The sequence below is a fragment of the Protobothrops mucrosquamatus genome, unplaced genomic scaffold, assembly GCF_001527695.2.
Source record: "Protobothrops mucrosquamatus isolate PMUCROS unplaced genomic scaffold, P.Mucros_1.0 scaffold3, whole genome shotgun sequence".
NCBI classification, from domain to species: domain Eukaryota; kingdom Metazoa; phylum Chordata; class Lepidosauria; order Squamata; family Viperidae; genus Protobothrops; species Protobothrops mucrosquamatus.
In genome coordinates, this window is record NW_015386390.1 from 3,197,744 (window position 1) to 3,218,167 (window position 20,424).

A 20,424-nucleotide genomic window follows, 5' to 3' on the forward strand; every position below is an offset into this window, starting at 1 on the left:
GATGATGATGATGATGTCACCCTTAGTCCTTCTTTTCATTAAACTGGCATACCCAATTCTTGCAACTGTTCTTCATATGTTTTAGCCTCCAGGCCCGGAATCATCTTAGTTGCTCTTCTCTGCACTCAGTCTCAGCATCTTGTTTATAATGTGGTGACCACCTTGTGTGAAATTATCAAGATTTGATGAGATTTTGATGTGTTTGCATGAGATGTACTGAGCTTCTGCAATCTGGCAAGCTTTCATTTTTTTATTTTTATTTTTTATTTAGTGAGGATTTCAAAAGATCAGGTGAGCAATCTGGTCCCACCGTGCTATGTCCTACTACACTCACTCCACTCCCCTGTTTAAAAAAAAAAAACCATTCTGTAAAATGGGGGCATAGGTTACATGTTTATTTATACATGACTTTCTTCCCAAATGAGATGAGATAATTAGCTCCTTCCTTGTTGTTCAGCAGAGCAGAGAAAATGTTTTCATTTTGCTAAACACGCACCGGCTTTTAATATACAAGAGAAGGTTTTACCTCTGCTCCTGCCAATTTTAAGATTTCAATTAAAATTATTTCATTTGACAGAGGAATGAAATAATATTGGATGCTTTTCATGTAAATTGCTTTGAAGCCCATGTCAAAGACAAAAAAAAAAAGTAAAAAAAATACCCACATGAGAATGCCATTCTATGTGTAAACTGTACTTTATTAGTATCGTAGCTTGCACAATATGGACGTGTTTTCTCACCAGTATTCCGGAGCAGAAGCTGTACAATCTACTAAAATCATAATTGTTTCTCAGATGAGTTTTAAGAGAGAAAGCTATATATATGGTTCTTTTATTTAATATCCCAACTGTTCCCATCAGATGTTAGCAAATGGGAATAATCTCAGTGTTGGAAACAGAACTTCTATCATGTTACTTGTGGGAAACATGAAAGAGAGAGAGAATGAGAGAGAGAGAGAGAATTACTGAGGGAGGGAGGAAGGAAGGTATCTTTGGCAGGAAATAGTAACTCACTAACCCTACTTTCTGTCTTCAGAAATTCTTTTTCACCATGCAGATAGTCCTTGATTTACAACAGTTCATTTAGTGACCATTCAAAGTTACAACAGTCCTGAAAAAAGTGACTTATGACCGTTTTTCACGCTTAGGACCATTGCAGCCTTCCCAAAGTCACGTGATCAACATTCAGATGCTCGGCAATTGGTTCATACTTATGACGGTTGCAGTGTCCCAGGGTCACGTGATCCCCTTTTGCGACCTTCTGACAAGCAAAGTCAATGGGGAAGCCAGATTCATTTAACAACCGTGTGACTAACTTTACAACTGCAGTGATTCACTTCACAACTGTGGCAAGAACAGTCGTAAAATGGGGCAATATTCACTTAACAACTGTCTTGCCTAACAACATAAATTTTGGACTCAATTGTGGTCATAAGCCGAGGATTACCTGTAATTTGCCAGCTGAGGTCAATGCGTTTTAGGGTTATTTACTCGTTCGTTTTGAATCAGTGACCAGGCCTGGCCATCACCTCTGTGTCTGTCGTGATCTGAATGAATTCTTAGGCCACTGGAGCACTTTTTCAAGGGAAATAATATTTTTAAAGTGTTTGGACACCAGTTGTGTGTTCTTTTGAGGTGCTTGGAGCAGGGGACAATTTCATCCAGTGGTAAACTTCATCACTACAGCATCCCAATTGGTTTTTGTTTTTTTTTGGGTTTTTTTTAAGTACTCCTGTACCAATCTTCTCATTTCATTTATCAAATCTGTTGAGCAGAACTGAATATTCAAGCTGAACCTTTCTGCTTCAAACCCTAATTGTTGTCTTGCAATTGTGTACTGCAAGAGATGATCAATAACTGCAGGCAGGTTACCTTTAATAGAAACCTAACACCCCAGACCTCCCTAGTATTAGATATATTTTGAAAAACATTCTGGCCAACGAAGAGAGGACTTCATACTTCATAAATAAGCAATTCCAATTCCAGCAATAAGAGGGGTTTCCCCCCGCCTTTTGGGTAATGAACTATCCATGATTTGGTTACTGCTCGGTCGTGATTCTGCAGCTGGGTTTTCCAGCGGTGACATAAGTGAATATTTGCGTCAAAAGACAACAGTTTTCTTTACAGTGTTGTTTTTTTCGTTTTGTAGGAGGAGACAGAGAACGAATGACATCAAATCATGAGACCTACCTCCTTATGGCCACCACTCAGAATGACATGGAGGATTGGGTGAGGTCCATCCGCAGGGTTATATGGGCACCCTTTGGAGGAGGTGAGAAATAAAATTAATTCTGCCTGTGGTTAATTCTTTTTAAACTGCTTCTTAGAAAATGCTGGTAATAAAAATAAAACATAAAAAGAAAATATATGTAGCTCAGGGTTGAACTGGGTGTGGGGCTCTCGGTGTTCTCTGAGCTTGGCTGTTCGTTTGTCTGTTTTTTTGCAGATGTTTCATTAGCAAACTGGGTAAAACCATCAATGCTAGACGCTCTGATGATGTTACCTAGTTTGGTAATGAAACATCTGCAAAAAACACCAAACTCAGAGAGCACTAAGGACCCAATGAGAATTCTAGTGTGGATCAAAAAAATACATATATTGGTTTGATTTCATGAGTATCAGTAATTAAGAATAATATAGTCAATAAACTGTTTCACTGGTCATCTTATCCTTTCCTTGACTTTAATAACCTTCAGTATATTAGTGTGCGTGTGTATATGTGTGCACATGAGTGTGTATATGCTTACATATACACTTGATATACTACATGGATCGTTTGGGTAGCCTTACGCTGTCAGTATATTGTTCCTAAAATAGCGTTTATCTTCAGAAAACTATCAACTAGCAAAGTTGTATTTTCATAAATAAGGGTGGTCAAAGAAGAACAGTTGTCATAGAAGCTCAGTATTAGGCATTAGTGAGATAATGTGATGATGAACCAGATATCACTGTTCAAATTTCACTTTTTCTGTGTTTTACTCTTACAGTTACTTTTTCTGTGCTCACTAAACACGCTACACCTTTGTTGTTTTTGTTGCTGTTGCTGTGGTTATTGTTATTCCCAAGTTACCCTTGTACTCAAGTAAACCCAACTCCTCTGTAGTCTAATATAGGGGTCCCCAACCCCTGGGCTGTGGCCCACTACCAAGCTGCAACTGACTTGCAACTGGGCTGCGTGAGTGGCGGGCCGACATGCATGCGCACACATGCGAGCCTGACTTGCACAAGTCGAGCTGCGTGCGCGCCAGCCTGCTGCTCACATCAGTTGAGTCACATGCGCTCATGTGTGCCAGCCCACTGTTCAAGCACCCCGGTTCCCTTCTACCCCCCCCCTCCAACCGGGCCACCAAGCCCGCAAAGTTTGGGGACTGCTAGAAACATTGGCCTTTTCTTTTGCAGCTGCAAACTTCAAAGGAGTTTTACTTTTAAATATTTGTAAACAAGCTAATTCACTGTAAAAGTAGTTTTGCTTGATTGCTGTCGCTTAACAATTTTAAATGTTGGTTGTAGCTTGTGTCAGGTGTAGCAGGAATGATCTTTCTTTCTTTCCTTTTTTTTGCTTCTTCTAATAATTGTCCCTGTGGAGTGTTAAAGGTCATTTTTTTTATTCTCGTATGCTCTTTATGTGTTAGCTGTACATGGGAATAGAAATAGAAAAGAAATAGAAATGTTATTTCTACTTTCAAAGTGCTTGAATCCAAGATTACCCAATTAAGATGTTTGGTATTAGATTCAGAAATTCATGCAACATGTAAATTAAAAGGTAAAGGCTTCTTTGAGTTGCAGTCAATTCTAGGGGACAGCATGAACATTTCCATATAGGCTTGTTGTAGTATGATAGAAATGATTTGCCATTAACTTATTTCAGGATTTGTTGTTAGTTGCAAAGTCGTGTCCGACCCATCACGACCCCATGGACAATGTTCCTCCAGGCCTTCCTGTCCTCTACCATCTTCTGGAGTCCATTTTAAGCTCACGCCTACTGCTTCAGTGGCTCCATCCAGCCACCTCATTCTCTGTCGTCCCCTTCTTCTATTGCCCTCAATCTTTCCCAGCATTAGGCTCTTCTCCAGTGAGTCCTTCCTTCTCATTAGGTGGCCAAAGTACTTGAGTTTCAACTTCAGGATCTGGCCTTCTAAAGAGCAGTCAGGGTTGATCTCCTCTAGGACAGACCGGTTTGATCACCTTGCAGTCTAGGGGACTCGCAGGAGTCTTCTCCAGCACCATAGTTCAAAGGCCTCAGTTCTTTGGCGCTCAGCCTTTCTTATGGTCCAACTTTCACAGCCATACATTGCAACTGGGAAAACCATGGCCTTGACTATACATACTTTTGTTGGCAGAGTGATGTCTCTGCTTTTTAGTATGCTGTCTAGATTTGCCATAGCTTTCCTCCCCAGGAGCAAGCGTCTTTTAATTTCTTGCCTGCAGAAATGTTTGCCATTAACTTATTTCAGGATGCTTGCATTCAATATCCTAGTCTACAGCACATAATCCATAATTTCCTGGACGTGCCAGATCGGAGCAATTAACCAGATCTGATTCTGCTTACATTTTTCAATATCAGCTACGGTCAGCTAGATGCTGCCCCCTAGCTGGGTTTTGCATTAATTGTATTAACCGGTATTAGTGGGGATTGTCAAATTTTCAAGTGGGTGCTTTGCTTTGATCTAAGTGAAAGGATATAGCTTGTCTTGTCAACGTTGGAGCAAATAACTGCTTTACATCACTCCGTGCCAATGAGAAGAGCTTTTATGCCTGCAGGGAAGCCATTATTTTGAACTGAAGTGATAAATGAAGCAAATCAGCTGCATCCTGGTGCTTTGTGAAGGGAGAGCTTTTACTTTTGTGAAGAGAAGGGCTTCCACCTGCAGGTTCACAGAGGTCTATTGTTATGTACATGGAATTCATTTCTATAGGATGCACAAGGCTGGTTACAAATGTCAGAGATGGATCTCAAAAGTAGTTTAGGTGGGACAGAGAATAAGGAACTGAAACTGTATGTTTTTACAACTTAAGTCGGGTAGGCAACCTTGGCTCTTTTATGACTCGTGGACTTCAACTCCCAGAATTCCTGAGCCAGCTATGCTGGCTCAGGAATTCTGGCAGTTGAAGTCCACGAGTCATAAAAGAGCCAAGGTTGACTACCCCTGAAGTTAACCCAAAGGTGCTTTTTCAGGAGGCAACTGGACTTTCTTGTTTTTCTTTGAAGATGCTTCGCTTCTCATCCAAGAAGCTTCTTCAGCTCTGACTGGATGGTGGGGAATAAACACCTTTGGGACAACCATACCTGGATGACTAAGAATCTACACAGCTATTTAATTAAGTTAACTTAATTAGCGTACCCCGAACTCAAGTTTGTTGATAAAGGGTTCCATACCATTTATTTTATTTCATTTATTGGTCACCCATTTCTCATACTCAATTTCAGATATAAAACTACTTGGGGGATTTTTTTAAAGAAATAATCAAAGATGAATTGCTATTTTTGCTGATTGATTGCTGTTTCTGGTTTCATGTTCCATCTCTTTATGCTCATTCCTTCTATTTGGTCAGCAGACCTGTGGTGCCTAGGCTTGATGCTAAGTCTATAATAAGACCTCCCATATAATAATAATGATGATGATGATGATGATGATGATGATGATGAAGAGGAGGAGGAGGAGGAGGAGGAGGAGGAGGAGGAAGAAGAAGAAGAAGAAGAAGAAGAAGAAGAAGAAGAAGAAGAAGAAGAAGAAGAAGAAGAAGAAGAAGAGGAGGAGGAGGAGGAGGAGGAGGAGGAGGAGGAGGAGGAGGAGGAGGAGGAGGAGCAGGAGGAGGAGGAGCAGGAGCTGAGGGGGATAAAACAGGAAAAAGTAGAGTGCTCCTAGACATCAATGAAAGATTAACTTGACTGGACATCCATCTTGACTCGACCGCTCAGTGGTTTTCGAAACCATCAACCATACTATTGGTAGTTCCAATTAGTGTAATTGGTGTAATTGGTAGCAAGAAGTGCAGCTCTTGGCCCTTATCCAGGGGCTCACATACTTTTTCTTCTACTCTTAAATATCTACATGAAGCTGCTGAGTGAAATCATCCATCATCGTGGAGAAAAGTAAGTTATGGATCTTCACACCAGGTCAGTTAAGTGATGTGGCTGATGTCCTCTCTCAGTGCCTGGAAGCTGTGGGGATCCAGATGGGGAACAATAAGCTTTGACTGACCCCCGGAAAGACTGAATAGCTTTGGCTTCTGGGATTTTATATATTTGGGGTTTACCATCTTTGATGCTGGATGGAGTTGCCCCAAACAGACCTAGTATGAAATCTGGGCTAGGGTTAGGATTGGGGATGGAGTTAGGGTTAAGGTTTTAAGGTTGATGAACAACTCCTAGTCAAAGAACAGGTGGCAATCATAGCCAGGAGGGCTTTTGTGTTATGCACCAGTTGAACTATTTCCTGGATCATGAGGCTCCAATCTCAGTCACTCATTCTCCAGTCACTTCCTGAATGAATGCAACATTGAAGAGGACCCAGATGTTTCAGCTGGTACAAAATGCAGCAGCATAGCAGTTATGTGTGCTCTAAGAAACAAGCTGCTTTGCTTGCTAGTATCTCCCGGGTCCAATTCAAGGTGCTAGTTATGACCTTTAAAGCCTGACATGGGATGGGGCTAGATTATTTGAGAGACCACCTCTCCCCAACGACACTAACCGTTCCCGTCATGTTTGGCAGAAAGGGCATGTTGTGGGATCTAGAAAAAAGCCTTTTGTGCTGTGGCACACGACTCTGGAACATAATTCGCTCCAAGTTGAGCTTGGCCTCAATCCTGCTGGCCTTTTAGAAGGTCCTCAAAACGTGAACATGCCATTAGTCTTGAGAAACCAAGAAATATTCCATGCTTGTACTATCTTTAAGTTTACGTTGTCTTTTTTAAAATAAGTTAACTTAAAAAAATCATTCCCAGGAGTCTTCTCTGATTTCAAAGGTGTCAATACTCACCCTACCTTGCTTCTTCAGACTCCAATTTTTGCTTCCAAAGAGCATCAGAGGGAATACCGTGGAGTCCATAATTCTGGCCTTTGTGGGTATAGACCAGGGGTAGGCAAGCTTGGCTCTTTTATGACTCGTAGACTTCAACTCCCAGAATTCCTGATTCAACATGGCTGGCTCAGGAATTCTGGGAGTTGAAGTCCACGAGTCATAAAAGAGCCAAGGTTGCCTACCCCTGGTATAGACACATCACAGCATTTGAATCTTTTTGAATCTTTTCCAAGTGACTACCCTACCAAGTGTCAATTTGCCACATATTTCTTGACGACTTATTCCCTTACTGTTGATGGTTGATACTAAAAGACAGACACTGTCCACCACATTGATATTTTCAATAATAATAATAATAATAATAATAATAATAATAATAATAATAATAATAATAATAATAATAATAATAATAATAATAATAATAATAATAATAATAATAATAATAATAATAATAATAATAATAGAGTTGGAAGGGATCTTGGAGATCTTCCAGTCCAATCCCCTGCTCAGGCAGGTAACCCTATAGCATTTAAGACAAATGGCTGTCCAATTTCTTCTTTAAAACTTCCAGTGTTAGAGCATTCACAACTTCTGGAGGCAGGTTGTTCCACCAATTAATTGTTCTAACTGTCAGGAAATGTCTCCTTAGTTCTAGGTTGCTTCTCTCTTTGATTAGTTTCCCTCCATTGGTTCTTGTCCTGCCTTCAGGTGATTTGGAAAATAGCTTGACTCCCTCTTCTTTATGGCAGCCCCTGAGATATTGGAACACTGCTATCATGATACCCCTTGTTCTTCTCTTCATTAAACTAGACATACCCAATTCCAGCAATCGTTCCTTATATGTTTTAGCCTCCAATCCCCTAATCATCTTTGTTGCTCTTCTCTGCATTCTTTCTATAGTCTCAACATCTTTTTTACATTGTGGTGACCAAAACTGGATGCAGTATTCTAAGTGGGGCCTTACCAAGGCATTCTAAAATGGTATTAACACTTAATGTGATTTAGTTTTTCTACACATTGAAATTAGTTTGGTCTTATTTATATTTATTCTTGGTTCCCTTTTTTTCATTGTGTTCTTTGATTTTTAAATCGATCTGATTTTGCAGGTCCTCTGCATTTTTGCTTGCCATTGTAATGTAACGTCATCAGCATTATGCAGGTTATTGGTGTTCCTTCCTCCACTTTTAAAACCATGGTCATTCTCTTCCATTCCTGTTTTCCTTAATATATTGGTTGAATAAATAAGCGGAGTACTTTTGTTAGCAACCTAAAATGTGAGTTTGTGGAAGACCCATGTTCCTGAATATTCTGTATTGAAGAAAATCAATGGGAAAGACCAGTGTGTTACACTGCATCCAAGATCATGTAGCTGCAGATAATCCAGTCTTCTCTTTTGCTGTTTTAATGCATTATATTTTGTGGAGACTGTGATTGTACATTGCTTTGCAGATGTAAAGTTGAAGAGTCAGTGTCTGATATTCCTACGAAAGATATTCTAAATAGAAGGTGGAGGCAAAGATACTTCTTAGCCACAGGTCCCAGAAGGCTGCCATTAGTCAGAGTAGACAAAGCTGGGCTAGATGGAAAAATAATCTACCTAGACAAAAGGCAGTTTCCGATATTATTTTAAATGCTCTTTTGCCTTCTTCATTGTTCCGCTTTTTAAATTTCCATATATTTAAGCCCAGCCTGCAACATTTCACCTACTAAGCAGAACTAAGTCATGTACGGTTGCCTTTTGGTTGCTTGCCAGCTCCACCTTCTTATCATTTTTGAAATTCTACGTAGGAATCAAAAAAGAAGGAATTTATCTACCTTGTCCTGGATCGCTAGACTAGCTGGAGAGCAGTGATGGGTTTCAAATTATGCTGGTCTGTGATAAAAAAAATCTGGCTGGAAATGAAAGGAGCAAGGGGGGAAAAAAACCTGGAACAGAAATTCTGCTTTGCATGTGCATTTCAAGACTTGCATCCATCACCCCATCTCATTGGAATGAAAGGCATGTTTTCTGAACTGTTAAAAAAAAATGCATCAGCGCCCTTTGGTAAAACCCTAATATTTGGGGTTGACCTTCTGGCAGCCTAGTGCAAAAGCAGAAACTCACAGAGCAGGAGCTCTGCAAATTATTAACCGGTTTATTAAACTGTGATGTTAACTTGTACCAGCAAGGGGGTAGAGGGGAAGAAACCCTCTGGAAAATAATTGTTTATGGACGGTGAGGACAAAGAAGATACCAAAAAAACAGCCTTAACCGCATTGGCAAGCATTCCAAGTTAGCTCCCTGAATGTTTCTGTGGGAATTAAATTCTTTCCTAATTAGATTTGGAAGATGACATTTTTTTTTGTTGCTGCTCTTGATAGGAGTGAAAACAAGCTTTGATTACACAGCATGAAAGTCGAAATAGCAGTGGAACTCAAGGGGGGGACCCAGGAGCAGGAAAGATTAATGGGACAGGCGACGGGGGAGTGGGACACTTCTGCCAGAAGCAAAGGGGCTCTTAGAACTGCCAGGCACGTGACATTTCTTTGAAGTCAAGTCAAAGTCAACATTTTAGAAAATCAACATTGCAGACTGCTGCCTGGGTGCGCTTTGCCTCCTCTATATTGTTTTGCTCGCACCTGCCACACGCTTGCAGCAGGCTGGAGCAGAAAGCAAAAACAGTGGCCGAAAGCAGCAGTGCGAACAGCGGCTGCAGCCCCATCCGCAGCCTTTGAAACCTTTCCATTGAGAATATAGTTGGACGGGGGGAAAAGCTTGGCACGGGCATCCCTTGGAAGAGGCGTGTGTGCTTCAGCCAATCCACCGAGGAACTTAAAGGTGGTGCTGATGAACGGCTGATCCTGCCGGAGCCCCGATGCCTTTGCCTGAAGAGCTGGGAGAGAGGAAGGCAAGAAATCATCCAGACTAACTGAAGGGAGAGCATTTTCTTGCATGATAATTAAGGGGGAACAGAAGCAGCTCTTTGAAGAGCATCTGTAACGGACAAGGGGAGCCTTTAGGGAGATGCTGTCGTGATTTTTGTCCCCTCTTTACCGAGATGAAAAAGGAGCCTCCAACTCAATTCTTTGGGGTCCCTTTTTTGGCCATTGTTCTCATCTTCCATTTATGCATTGCTATTTGCTGACCTTTCGCACTGGAGTCTCTGCTCCCCCCCCTTCCCAGTTGCTCCACCCTGTACAGTTCCAGCTGAGAAGAGGCACTGTTTCCCCCAAACCGTGCCACGAAGCACCCAGGTGGTACCTTCCACGAACAATGAACCTCGGGGTTGAGATTCTTTCGTCAAGGTGGTAGGACGTTGTGACCGTTCCAACGGGCAATCAAACCAGAAGGGAAGGAGCAAAAGGAGCCAAGGAAGAGTGAAACGAAAGCATCTGAAAACCACTAGAAAAAGAAGGAAGGGACAAGCCCCTTTTTCCTTGAAAGCGTGCCCTCACCACCTTCAGCCGAGAGGGAGAACATCAAAAGTCTGAGACACTCAGGAGTGGCGATGAGAAGACAAACAGGAGTAAATGAGAATGATTGATTGCACCATGACATCACAGAATAGTCCTTAACGTCTGCTTTGGGCTAGCAACTCTCTCTCTCAGGCCCGCATGATGCCTGAAGACAGGAATACGGGGGTCCGTGCCTCAGGTGCCCTGGCATCTTCTCCTTTTGTTCCCAAAACTACTTACAGGAGGATCAAGCGATGTTTTAGCTTCCGAAAAGGTAGGTGCCCTCCTTCTTTTCCTTTCTGTGAGGGGAGCTTGGGAATGCGAGAAAGCAGAAATGCCTTTTTAACAGAAACTCAGAAAAAACAAAGGAGGCGCAGCGCTACACGATTTGCCAGATTTTAAGTTTATTTCACCTCGATTGAAGTTCATGTTGCAGGATCGCCATTGTTTTTTCTCCTTGCAGGCTTGCAGACCCACGCGTGGAAACAAATAGGGCGCCAAAGGTTTAGCAGGGTTTAAAAATCACCGTGCATGGGTGCTATAAAAATCAGTCGGGCATCAAGGACACCTGCTCCCATTTAAGCACGGAAGAAATGGTCAGCGATAGAGCTTAAAAGCAGGGGCAAGAGAGCCGTTCGTGTTTGAAAAGGGTTGGTGAGCTGTAAAGGTTTGCGTTAGAGTCCAATCTTTTATGTTAACATTTTGCTGTGTGAGTTTGCTTGCGTGCCTTCTGCAGCTCATTTCTTTTTTCATTTCCCTGCTGCTGCAAAAAAAAAACACACACACAACCTTTTCATGCTGGTTGTCCCACCCCTTTTGCTTAATGATTATACTTCTAATCAATGCATAGGATTTTCCTTGGGCATGTGTGTGCATGCATGTGTGTCTAACACAGCCGCTGGTGGTGGCAGTACAAAATGTGTTATTGAGGGGAAGAGCAGGCATAGGGTTAGTTTTAAAAACATAAAAAAGAATTCCCCAGAACTGATCCAGTTGGCAAACCCAATGGCACACAGATATAGGGCATAGGAGCAAGCACAGTCTCTACTAATTCCCTTAAGATCCAGTATCTTCAGATTGTTTAGTTTTAATTACATTCCCCTTACCTGTGACAGTTAATGACTCCTCATCTCTGGAGGCAATATGTTCTTTGGCATGAAGCCTTGAAATTCACGTATTAATATAAAAAGGGACAGTGTGCTTTTTGTGGTGGGAGGGGACCCAAGGAACTGATTATCTTTATTGTACAGATCTGAGATAAGATTTAAGAAATAGGATCTTGCCCTGGGTCAAGACAAACTCAGTGATCCCTTTATTGTTAGTCTTCTGTTGGTATCATTCCATTTATTTCCAGTGGGAAACTTGGAAGAAATGAAATAAATAATAGACAGTAAGACACTTTCAGAGTTTCACTCTATGTGTAATGACCACGTAGGAAAGGAATTGTATCATGGGTATTAGTCGTTTCCTAAATGTATTTAACTTGCTGTGTAAAACATGTATGGGTTGATTATAATGCAAGTCTTGGGATTATATACAATTGCAATGAACTATTTAAAGAAGTCTTTTTGTTGCTGATTTTTTTTTTAAAAAAAAGATAGACCTTTCTGTCACTTTCCAGAAATTTAATAAATTCCGAACATCCTTTTAAACATTTCTATTTTTTTAAAAAAATCTCTAGACATAATTCAGTGATACTTCAAGGGATATATGAAGTATTTGGGTAGTCTTTTAGAAACCATTTGCTTTTGGGGGAATTTAAACTTTAGTTTTTTCCTACAAAGGAGTCTCCAGATTCATCTCCAAGGACATCTTGAAGCACACTATAGAATTAGAAGATTCCACGGAGGGTAGATTTCTTCTGAGGATATTTTTCAGTTGAATTCTTTTCATCTGGAGATATACAGACCACTCCCTCAACTGATTCCAACCCAGATAGTGAACATCAGAGGAACAGGGCCATCTCAGCTCAGCTGTGATCAATTTTAGCTCAAAACTGAACATCAGACACCCTACTGAACAAAAAAAATGGCATTTGATCTGGCACATCTGACTAAATCAGAATTAAAAATCTCATTTCTTAGCAAGCTTTAAAGCAAAGAGCAAGCACAGAATTTTGAGGATCAAAGCAATGAGCAAGATGAAGAAATGAGCATTCATCTTTCCTGAATTCATATCCAGAAGAGATACTATATCAAGAATCTTTCCTCATAAACTCGAGACTTCTCTGGTTTTCCTGAAGTTTTATTGTACTTAAATCTCCCAGAATTTGGTGATCTCACAAGATCCTTAACATTTAGACTTTTTAAAATATCTTTTTATTCACAGATGTCAGTTCAAGAGGTACTCATGTTCTAATATTTGCCTATATGGTGATCAGCAAAAGCTTTCAATGGCAGTCCACAAAATAAATAAATAAATGATTGGAAACTGATGCTTTAGATATTTTGGACTGTAATATTAGCCCAAGTAGCTTAGAATAGATTGCAACCAGGTTACCTTTTCTGACACAATGGGAGTTAAGCTTTGGGGAAGTTTGTTTATTTATTTTCTATTGAATATGATTGTCTGCTGGGTGAGAAAATCCAATATTTTGGAATGTGGTTTTGTTTCTTTCTTTTTATACCATCCCTCTACAAAAAAAGCTTTCCTAGTTACTGCATAGTTGACAAATAAAAAAATAAAGTACTAAAAGCATAAAAACTTACCATTTGTCGTAAGCTGAAAGCTAAACTGAAGAATTTTTAAATAATTCAGTCTGAATGAGGTTTTGTTCTTGAAGGGTGAGTACACATGCATGTTGAAATACTCACTATTCAAAATTTAATAACATAGGCAACACAAAAATGCTCATAAAACTGTGTTTTAGAGAAATATTCACTAAATACACAATGTGGCAATATTTAAATGTATATAACATTAGTGATATTTCCCAAAGAGTACATTAGGAAGTGTGCAAAACTGCCAATGGTAAAATGCACAAATGGGTCTGGATTTTCACGCAAGAAAATTGTGATGAATTTACAAACTAATAGACGAAACAAACTAAACATCAGAAAAATTAGAAGCCAAGGGAAACAACAAGAATGTATAAATTCATCTGTCCTCTGTCAAGTGCATTGCCTGAAAAGTAATATTTGGCTCCTTTCTGCTTCAGAAGAATAAAAAGACACAATTCCTTTTGCTTGGTATTTAAAAGGTAGAGAGTTTCTTTATTTTTAATACTTATTTTTATCCATTCCTTGTGTCTGTTTATGGGATTGCACATTCTATCCCTGTCTGCCCATCTCATTTCATGTTGCCTTCAGCCACAATGGAGTCTATAAACAGACCTGAAGAAGACCTTGGATTTATTTAAATGCAAATAGAACTCTTGAGAAATCTGGGATCCTGTCTCGTTAGGATTTTTGCTCACACATACAGGTAGTCCTCTATTTACAAACCTCATTTAATGAACAAGCACTAAGAAAAGCGGCTTATAACATTTTTTATACTTACAACTGTTGCAGCATCCCCAGGGTCATGTGATCAAAATTTGGATGCTTGGCAGCTGGTTCGTATTCATGACGGTTGCAGTGTCCCTGGGTCGCATGATCGGCAAAGCCAATGGAGAATCCAGATTCACTTAACAACTGTGTTACTAACTCAACAACTGCATACATTCACTTAACAGCTATGGCAAGAAAGGTCGTAAAATGGAGCAAAACTCACTTAACAAGTGTTTCGCTTAGCAACAGAAATGTCAGGCTCAATTGTGGTCGTTAGTCAAGAGTACCACTACTTGAACTCCGAGAAATGAAAGTACAATTTGCCTTCAAACCTTCAAGGTGAAATGAATGGACATCCAGGAGAAGATGGGGTTGTTGGCAAGATGTGAAGATATATGGGATGGGTTCAGTCTGCACAACTCCTTGTTCCACCCAGTTTGAAACTTTCATAACTTTAGGGGATAAACCAAACAAGAGTCGTCAATAGAGTAGGGGGACAGTTGTAGAACTGAAGGAAATATATATTGCATCTTTGTGCCTGACGTAAGGGCTTCGGGGGGGGGGGGAAGGAACGGTCCTTGGTTCTCTCTGAGCTTGGTTGTTTCCTTGCAGACATCTCATTACTCAAACTAGCCCTAGCACTGATGATGTGACCTGGTTTGGTAATGAAACGTCTTCAAGAAAACAACCAAGCTCAGAGAGCACCAAGGACTCCTCATTTCAACCCTGAGCTGCAAATATTCTCCTTTATTGTTAAGGGCTTCTGAAATGGCGAAGTCTTCAAAAAAGGCTTTTTTTTAGGAGTTCTTAATAATTGAACAGGTTCATAATGAGACAGGCTGTCCCTTATGAAGACAGGTCATAAGCTGCTCAGAGCTTTGAAGATTAAAATCAATGTTTCAAATTGATCGCAGAAAACAATTAGCAAGCAGCAGAACATGGCACAGCAGCTTTTTCAACACTGGTGTCACATGGTGCCTATTCTGTGCACTAGATAGTATCCCAGCTGCTGACTTATACCAGTTACCATCTGTGATTCTCCTGTTCAACAGCATTGTCTCCCGAATAAGGCTGATGGTTGTACAAAATAAAAAGCTGAAAATTAATCCAGAAGTTTTTGCTGGCAGACAAGTCCAGAGTAGACAGGTCTCTGTTTTCTTACATTTCTTAATGGGTTTACTCAGTTCTCTGAAAGAGTATGTCAACAGTCTGTAGAAAATCAATAGTACAGCTTGAATGCTTGATAACCATATGGCTCTTATATCCATGAAATCCAACGTGTTAGTGAATCAACTGTGAACTTACCTTGTCTGATTAAATATCTGCCCATCTTCATCTATGCAAAATCAACTTCTTGGGTTCAGATTTCCCACAAGTGTTCTCTTATTTGAAACTTTTTTCATGCTTTTTACAGCACATTCACAAAGCAAAATGGAAATATACTTAAGCTTACTTAATTGGAAGAAATTAGAAGATTCATTTTGACAGATGTATTCATAGCAGACAGCATACATTCAAATACTTTAAGGATAAAATCCCCTATGTTCTCATCTTTGTTTTTCTCTCCTATGTGCTATCCTCTTTCTCAGTTCTTCTCTTTTCTTCTTTCTTTGATGGCTGACAGTACTTCCTTTCCTGGGCCTGTTTTGCCCAGTTTTGCAAAGAGTGTAGACAAAATATTTACCAAGAAATTCCCTGTTTACTAGGTCTCTAACCCCTCCCCAAATAGAAGCATATGGTACCTATAATCTTACGAACTTTGATTTCTCCTGACATCTTTAGCTGACATTAAAGAGAGACCCAATCTAGAACTAAGGAGAAATTCCCTAACAGTGAGAACAATTAATCAGTGGAATGGCTTGGCTCCAGAACTTGTGGGTACTGCATTGTTGGAGGTTTACAAGAAGAGATTGGACAGTCATTTGTCTGGAATTGTACAGAGTCTCCTGCTTGAGCAGGGGGCTGAACTAGAGGACCTCCAAGGTCCCTTGCAACTCTGTTATTCTGTTTACATTTTTCAAAAGAAATTGAGTTGGATCCCCTATCCTATCTTGTCTTTGGATTTCCAGGAAACCTCATCCAGTCTCACTCATTGCCCTAAAATGTCTTGATCCTCTTGTGTGGGGAAAAAAAGAATTGTTTTCACTAACCACTAACTGAAATGTAGCTTTTCGTTCAATAATGCATGTCCACCACAAAGTGATATCTGGCCTCTAGACTCCAAAAGGCTAGTTTACAATGCCTTGGTAGGGCCAGTGATGGGATTCAGCCAGTTCGCACCAGTTTGGGAGAACTGGTAGCTAAATTTTGTTGAGTTCAGAGAACCAGCTGAATGCACACTACTTCCGGAAGTCCGTTCTAGGCCTAGGAAGCCTGGAGGAGGCATCCCAGGCTAGAATGGCCAGCTGGGAGTGCGGGGATGCCACTTCCAGAAGTCCATTTTAGGGCTAGGAGGTCTGGAGGAGGCCTCCCAGGCTAGAACGGCCAGCCAGAAGTGCGTAGATGCCACTTCCGGAAGTATGTATTAGGCCTCAGAGGCCCAGGCCTGCATCCACGCAGAGACCCAGTTGTTCAGGGATTTGAATCCCACCACTGGGTAAAGCCACACTTGGAATACTGCATCCAGTTTTGGTCACTACGATGTAAAAAAGATGTTGAGACTCTAGAAAGAGTGCAGAGAAGAGAAACAGATGATTAGGGGACTGAAGGCTAAAATATATAAGAAATGGTTGCTGGAATTGGGTATGTCTAGTTTAATGAAGAGAAGGACGAGGGGGGACATGGTAACAGTGTTCCAATATCTCAGGGGCTGCCACAAAGAAGAGGGAGTCAAGCTGTTTTCCAAGGCGCCTGAAAGTAGGACAAGAAACAACGGATGGAAACTAATCAAAGAGAGAAGCAACCTAGAACTAAGGAGAAATTTTCTGACAGTGAGAACAATTAATCAGTGGAACAACCTGCCTCCAGAAGCTTTGAATGCTTCAACCCTGGAAGTTTTTAAGAAGAGACTGGATAGCCACCTGTCTGAAATGGTACAGGGTTTCCTGCGTGAGCAGGGGGTTGGATTAGATGATCTCCAAGGTCCCTTCCAGCATCATCGTCGTCATCATCATCATCATCATCATCATCATCATCATCATCATCATCATCATCATCATCATCATCATTATTATTATTATTATTATTATTATTATTATTATTATTATAGTTACCCATGGCAGAAGTGGATCTCAGAAGCAGTTTAGGAAGGACCTAGAATAAGGAACTAAAACTGTATGTTTTTACAGCGTAATTAAGTTCACTTAATTAATTTACCCCTACCTGGTACAACTGAATGGTATAAGATCTCCTGCTCAAGCAGCGGATTGGACTAGAAGACCTCCAAGGCAGTTCTGTGATTCTTTCTCCAGCCGAAGGATGTCCTCACCTGGAGTCACCTGCTCCACTGATACTGGGCCCATTGCCAGTATACCCATTAGTGGAACAGTACAGGCTGTGGTCTCAGAACTGGCCCGCTCTCAGCTTTTATTATGCTGCATTAGGTAAAGTTTCCTGTTCAGAACTTGAGAAAAAAGATCGCTTAATTTGCCATTAATGAGTTCCAAACTCCTTCCCATTTTTTAAAAAAATTATTTGCCCAGGACTTTCATAAGAAAATAAGACTGTCAGCTGTTTATCACCCTACATGATTCAACAAAGAAATCAGCCCTCTGTTCGGAAAGCAATAACCGTTAATGAGAACGGTTTCTTTGCCTATATATTAAAGGAAGGTCAAAGCATAGAATTGTCAGGACTTTCACTGCACGACTGCACCAGATATATCCCTCCCATCAGAGCTGGACGCCATCTTAAAAACTTGGCCGGTGATATCAAAAAAGCCAAGGGGGAAAAAAAAGCAGATATTTTTATGTTGAGATAAAAGCATCAAAAGTACCAAGGTGGACGTGTGCCATAAGTAAAAGGAACAGGTTAATTTTTGAAGATCAACCCAGTTTCATTTCCCAAGAAATTTGCATGGGTACAATTGCATTCCTTTGTTGGTATAGGTACTCCCTGACTTACAACAGTTCGTTTAGTGTAACCGTTCAAAGTTACAACCACGCTAAAAAAAATGACTTATGACCATTTTTCATTCTTACGACTGTTACAGCATCCCCACAGTCACATGGTCAAAATTCAGAGGCTTGGCAACTGGTTCATATTTATGACAGTCCTGGGATCATAGGATCCCCTTTCTGACAAGCAAAGTCAATGGGGAAGCCAGATTCACTTAACAACCGTGTTACTAACTTAATAACTGTGGCAAGAAAAGTCGTAAAATGGGGCAAAACTCAGTTAATAAATATCTCGCTTAACAACAGAAATTTTGGGCTCAATTGTGGTCCTAAGTCAAGGACTACCTGTTTCAGCTGTTTACTGCAATTTCTCTTTGAGCAGTAAAGTTCTGAGGAAGAAGAACAATGAAAAGGAATAAAACATCCTGGTGTCCAAAGAACTTTTACAAATCGTATTAGAAATAGACATTTTGCTATACAGCCCTGTCCTTGACTTATGACGTTATAACAGACCCCCAAAAAGGTACGACCTGGATTTGTAGTTCCAATGGTGAGTCCTCTCACACAATCACATTTTGGATACTTAGCACCCTGCCTACATTTCCAGGCATTTCCAGTGTCTCACGGTCATGTGACCACAATTTACTAACTTTTTTTGCCAGAAAACGGCATTTGCTATTTGCTTCCAATTAAAAAAAAAGTCATTACTTAATGCCTGTAGCATTCATTTAATGACCATCGCAAAAATATGTCATAAAATTGGATTGGTCGCATGATGACCTACTTAACAACTGGCATGGCTTACAGTTGTAATTCCTGGCTCAAATACGGTCATAAGTCAAGGACTAGCTGTAACATAATTGCTTCAGAGTATTGTTTTGAGCACAAAGGGCCTTTCTCAAAAAAGGTAAAACATATTCTGCCATTTTCTCTCCAACATGTTCACATTACCAAGGTGATATTTTTGTCAAATTTTCTATTTTGTTTATACTTTTTGTGCGTGTGACAGTTCTTAACCATTCCTCAAATGTCCTAGGATTTTGCTATACTTTGGGCATTGTAGCGGATACAAAATGGCGGTCTGATGAACAGGACACTTTGGTTGCTGCTAGCAGTATTAATGGTGCAGAAAAAAAAATCTCCAAATCTCTTTGCATGATGTTTTCTCCAGAATGAAGAATGATTAAGCTAGGCTAGGCAGATGGACTCTGTAACTTAAAGAGATTTTCAGTCATGGCTGCCTGTCAGACTTGGGTTGTTAGAGATGCCATGATAAGAGTATTTCTGAAATATTAATGGAATTCACCATTTATCTCTGTTGCAATAATTAATGAGATCAGTCATGCATTATTTGCAAAAAAAAATAAAAATCTCTCCCTTTCTTGGTCCTCAATTTATAATTAATCTGTTTAGATACATGACACTGTAATTTAAGTTTTATATTGTATTAGTTTTCATTATTTTTTTTCTTTTTAAAAAGTGATTTACAGTCTAAAACCTATCTTTCAACAATAAAAAAAATATGTTGATATGTTTACAGAGTTTCAGATATACGTTTTCAGAGTTTAATCGTGTTTTGGGCAACCTCACTGTTCACACATATAAGCAACATATTGTAATGAGATCAACCGGCATGGTGGCCTAGAGGTGAAGACGCTTGTCTCCCACTCCGAAAGTTGAGAGTTCAATCCTAGGCAGTGACAGATGTTTCTCTATCAGGGCGCAAAGAGAAAATATCTGCTACAAACTCCATGTAGGCTTAAGGAAGGGCATCTGGCCAGTAAATGCTCAGCTCCATTCAGTCACTCCAACTTCACCCTGATAAAAGGGATTATAGGGTCACAAAAAGAAAAAAAAGAATGTATGTACCCATACACACATTCACAGCAGAATGATTTCAGCAAGGGACCGGTAGGATTCTGTTGTAAAATTAATTAATACATACCTGTTACAGTTAAGCAGCGCAAAGAAGAGAATTTTGTTTTTACACAAAAAAAGAATGCTTGACTAATATTCTAAATTCATAATATATTGTTTAATATGCTTTCTAAACTGGGGCGGTTAAATATGGAGGTGATGAAATTAATATGTGTTTTATTACCACTGTACCATTATTGGAAACATAACGCCAAAAATATCTAGCCAAAAATTACCAACAAAATAAGATTATGAAGCACCATAAATTCTGTTGGGGGAGACCGGTGTTGGACGATGCAAAAGTTGAAATGATATATGTAGATGAACTAAGTGCCAGGGTAATTGCATTGACTTTAAGAGTGCAGGTATTCCATGACTGTGACCTATCTTTCAATAATATTTCAAAGTTACAATGTCTTTGGAAAAAGTGACATGCAACTTTTATTTGCACTTATGACCTTTGCACTATACTCCAGGGATCATTTGACCGCAATCTGGGCAATTAGCA

The 20,424-nt window shown here is 40.1% G+C and overlaps 1 protein-coding gene across 1 annotated transcript in view; it reads left to right on the forward strand.

Moving 5' to 3' along the window:
- The first annotated feature begins 2,119 nt into the window (after nt 1–2,119).
- ARHGAP24 (Rho GTPase activating protein 24) overlaps nt 2,120–20,424 on the forward strand; it is a 69,548-nt gene continuing 51,243 nt past the window's right edge. The window contains exon 1 of the mRNA XM_015832380.1: nt 2,120–2,271. Coding sequence (XP_015687866.1) covers nt 2,166–2,271 — 106 coding nt within the window. The 5' untranslated portion in view covers nt 2,120–2,165. The remainder of the gene's footprint in view (nt 2,272–20,424) is intronic.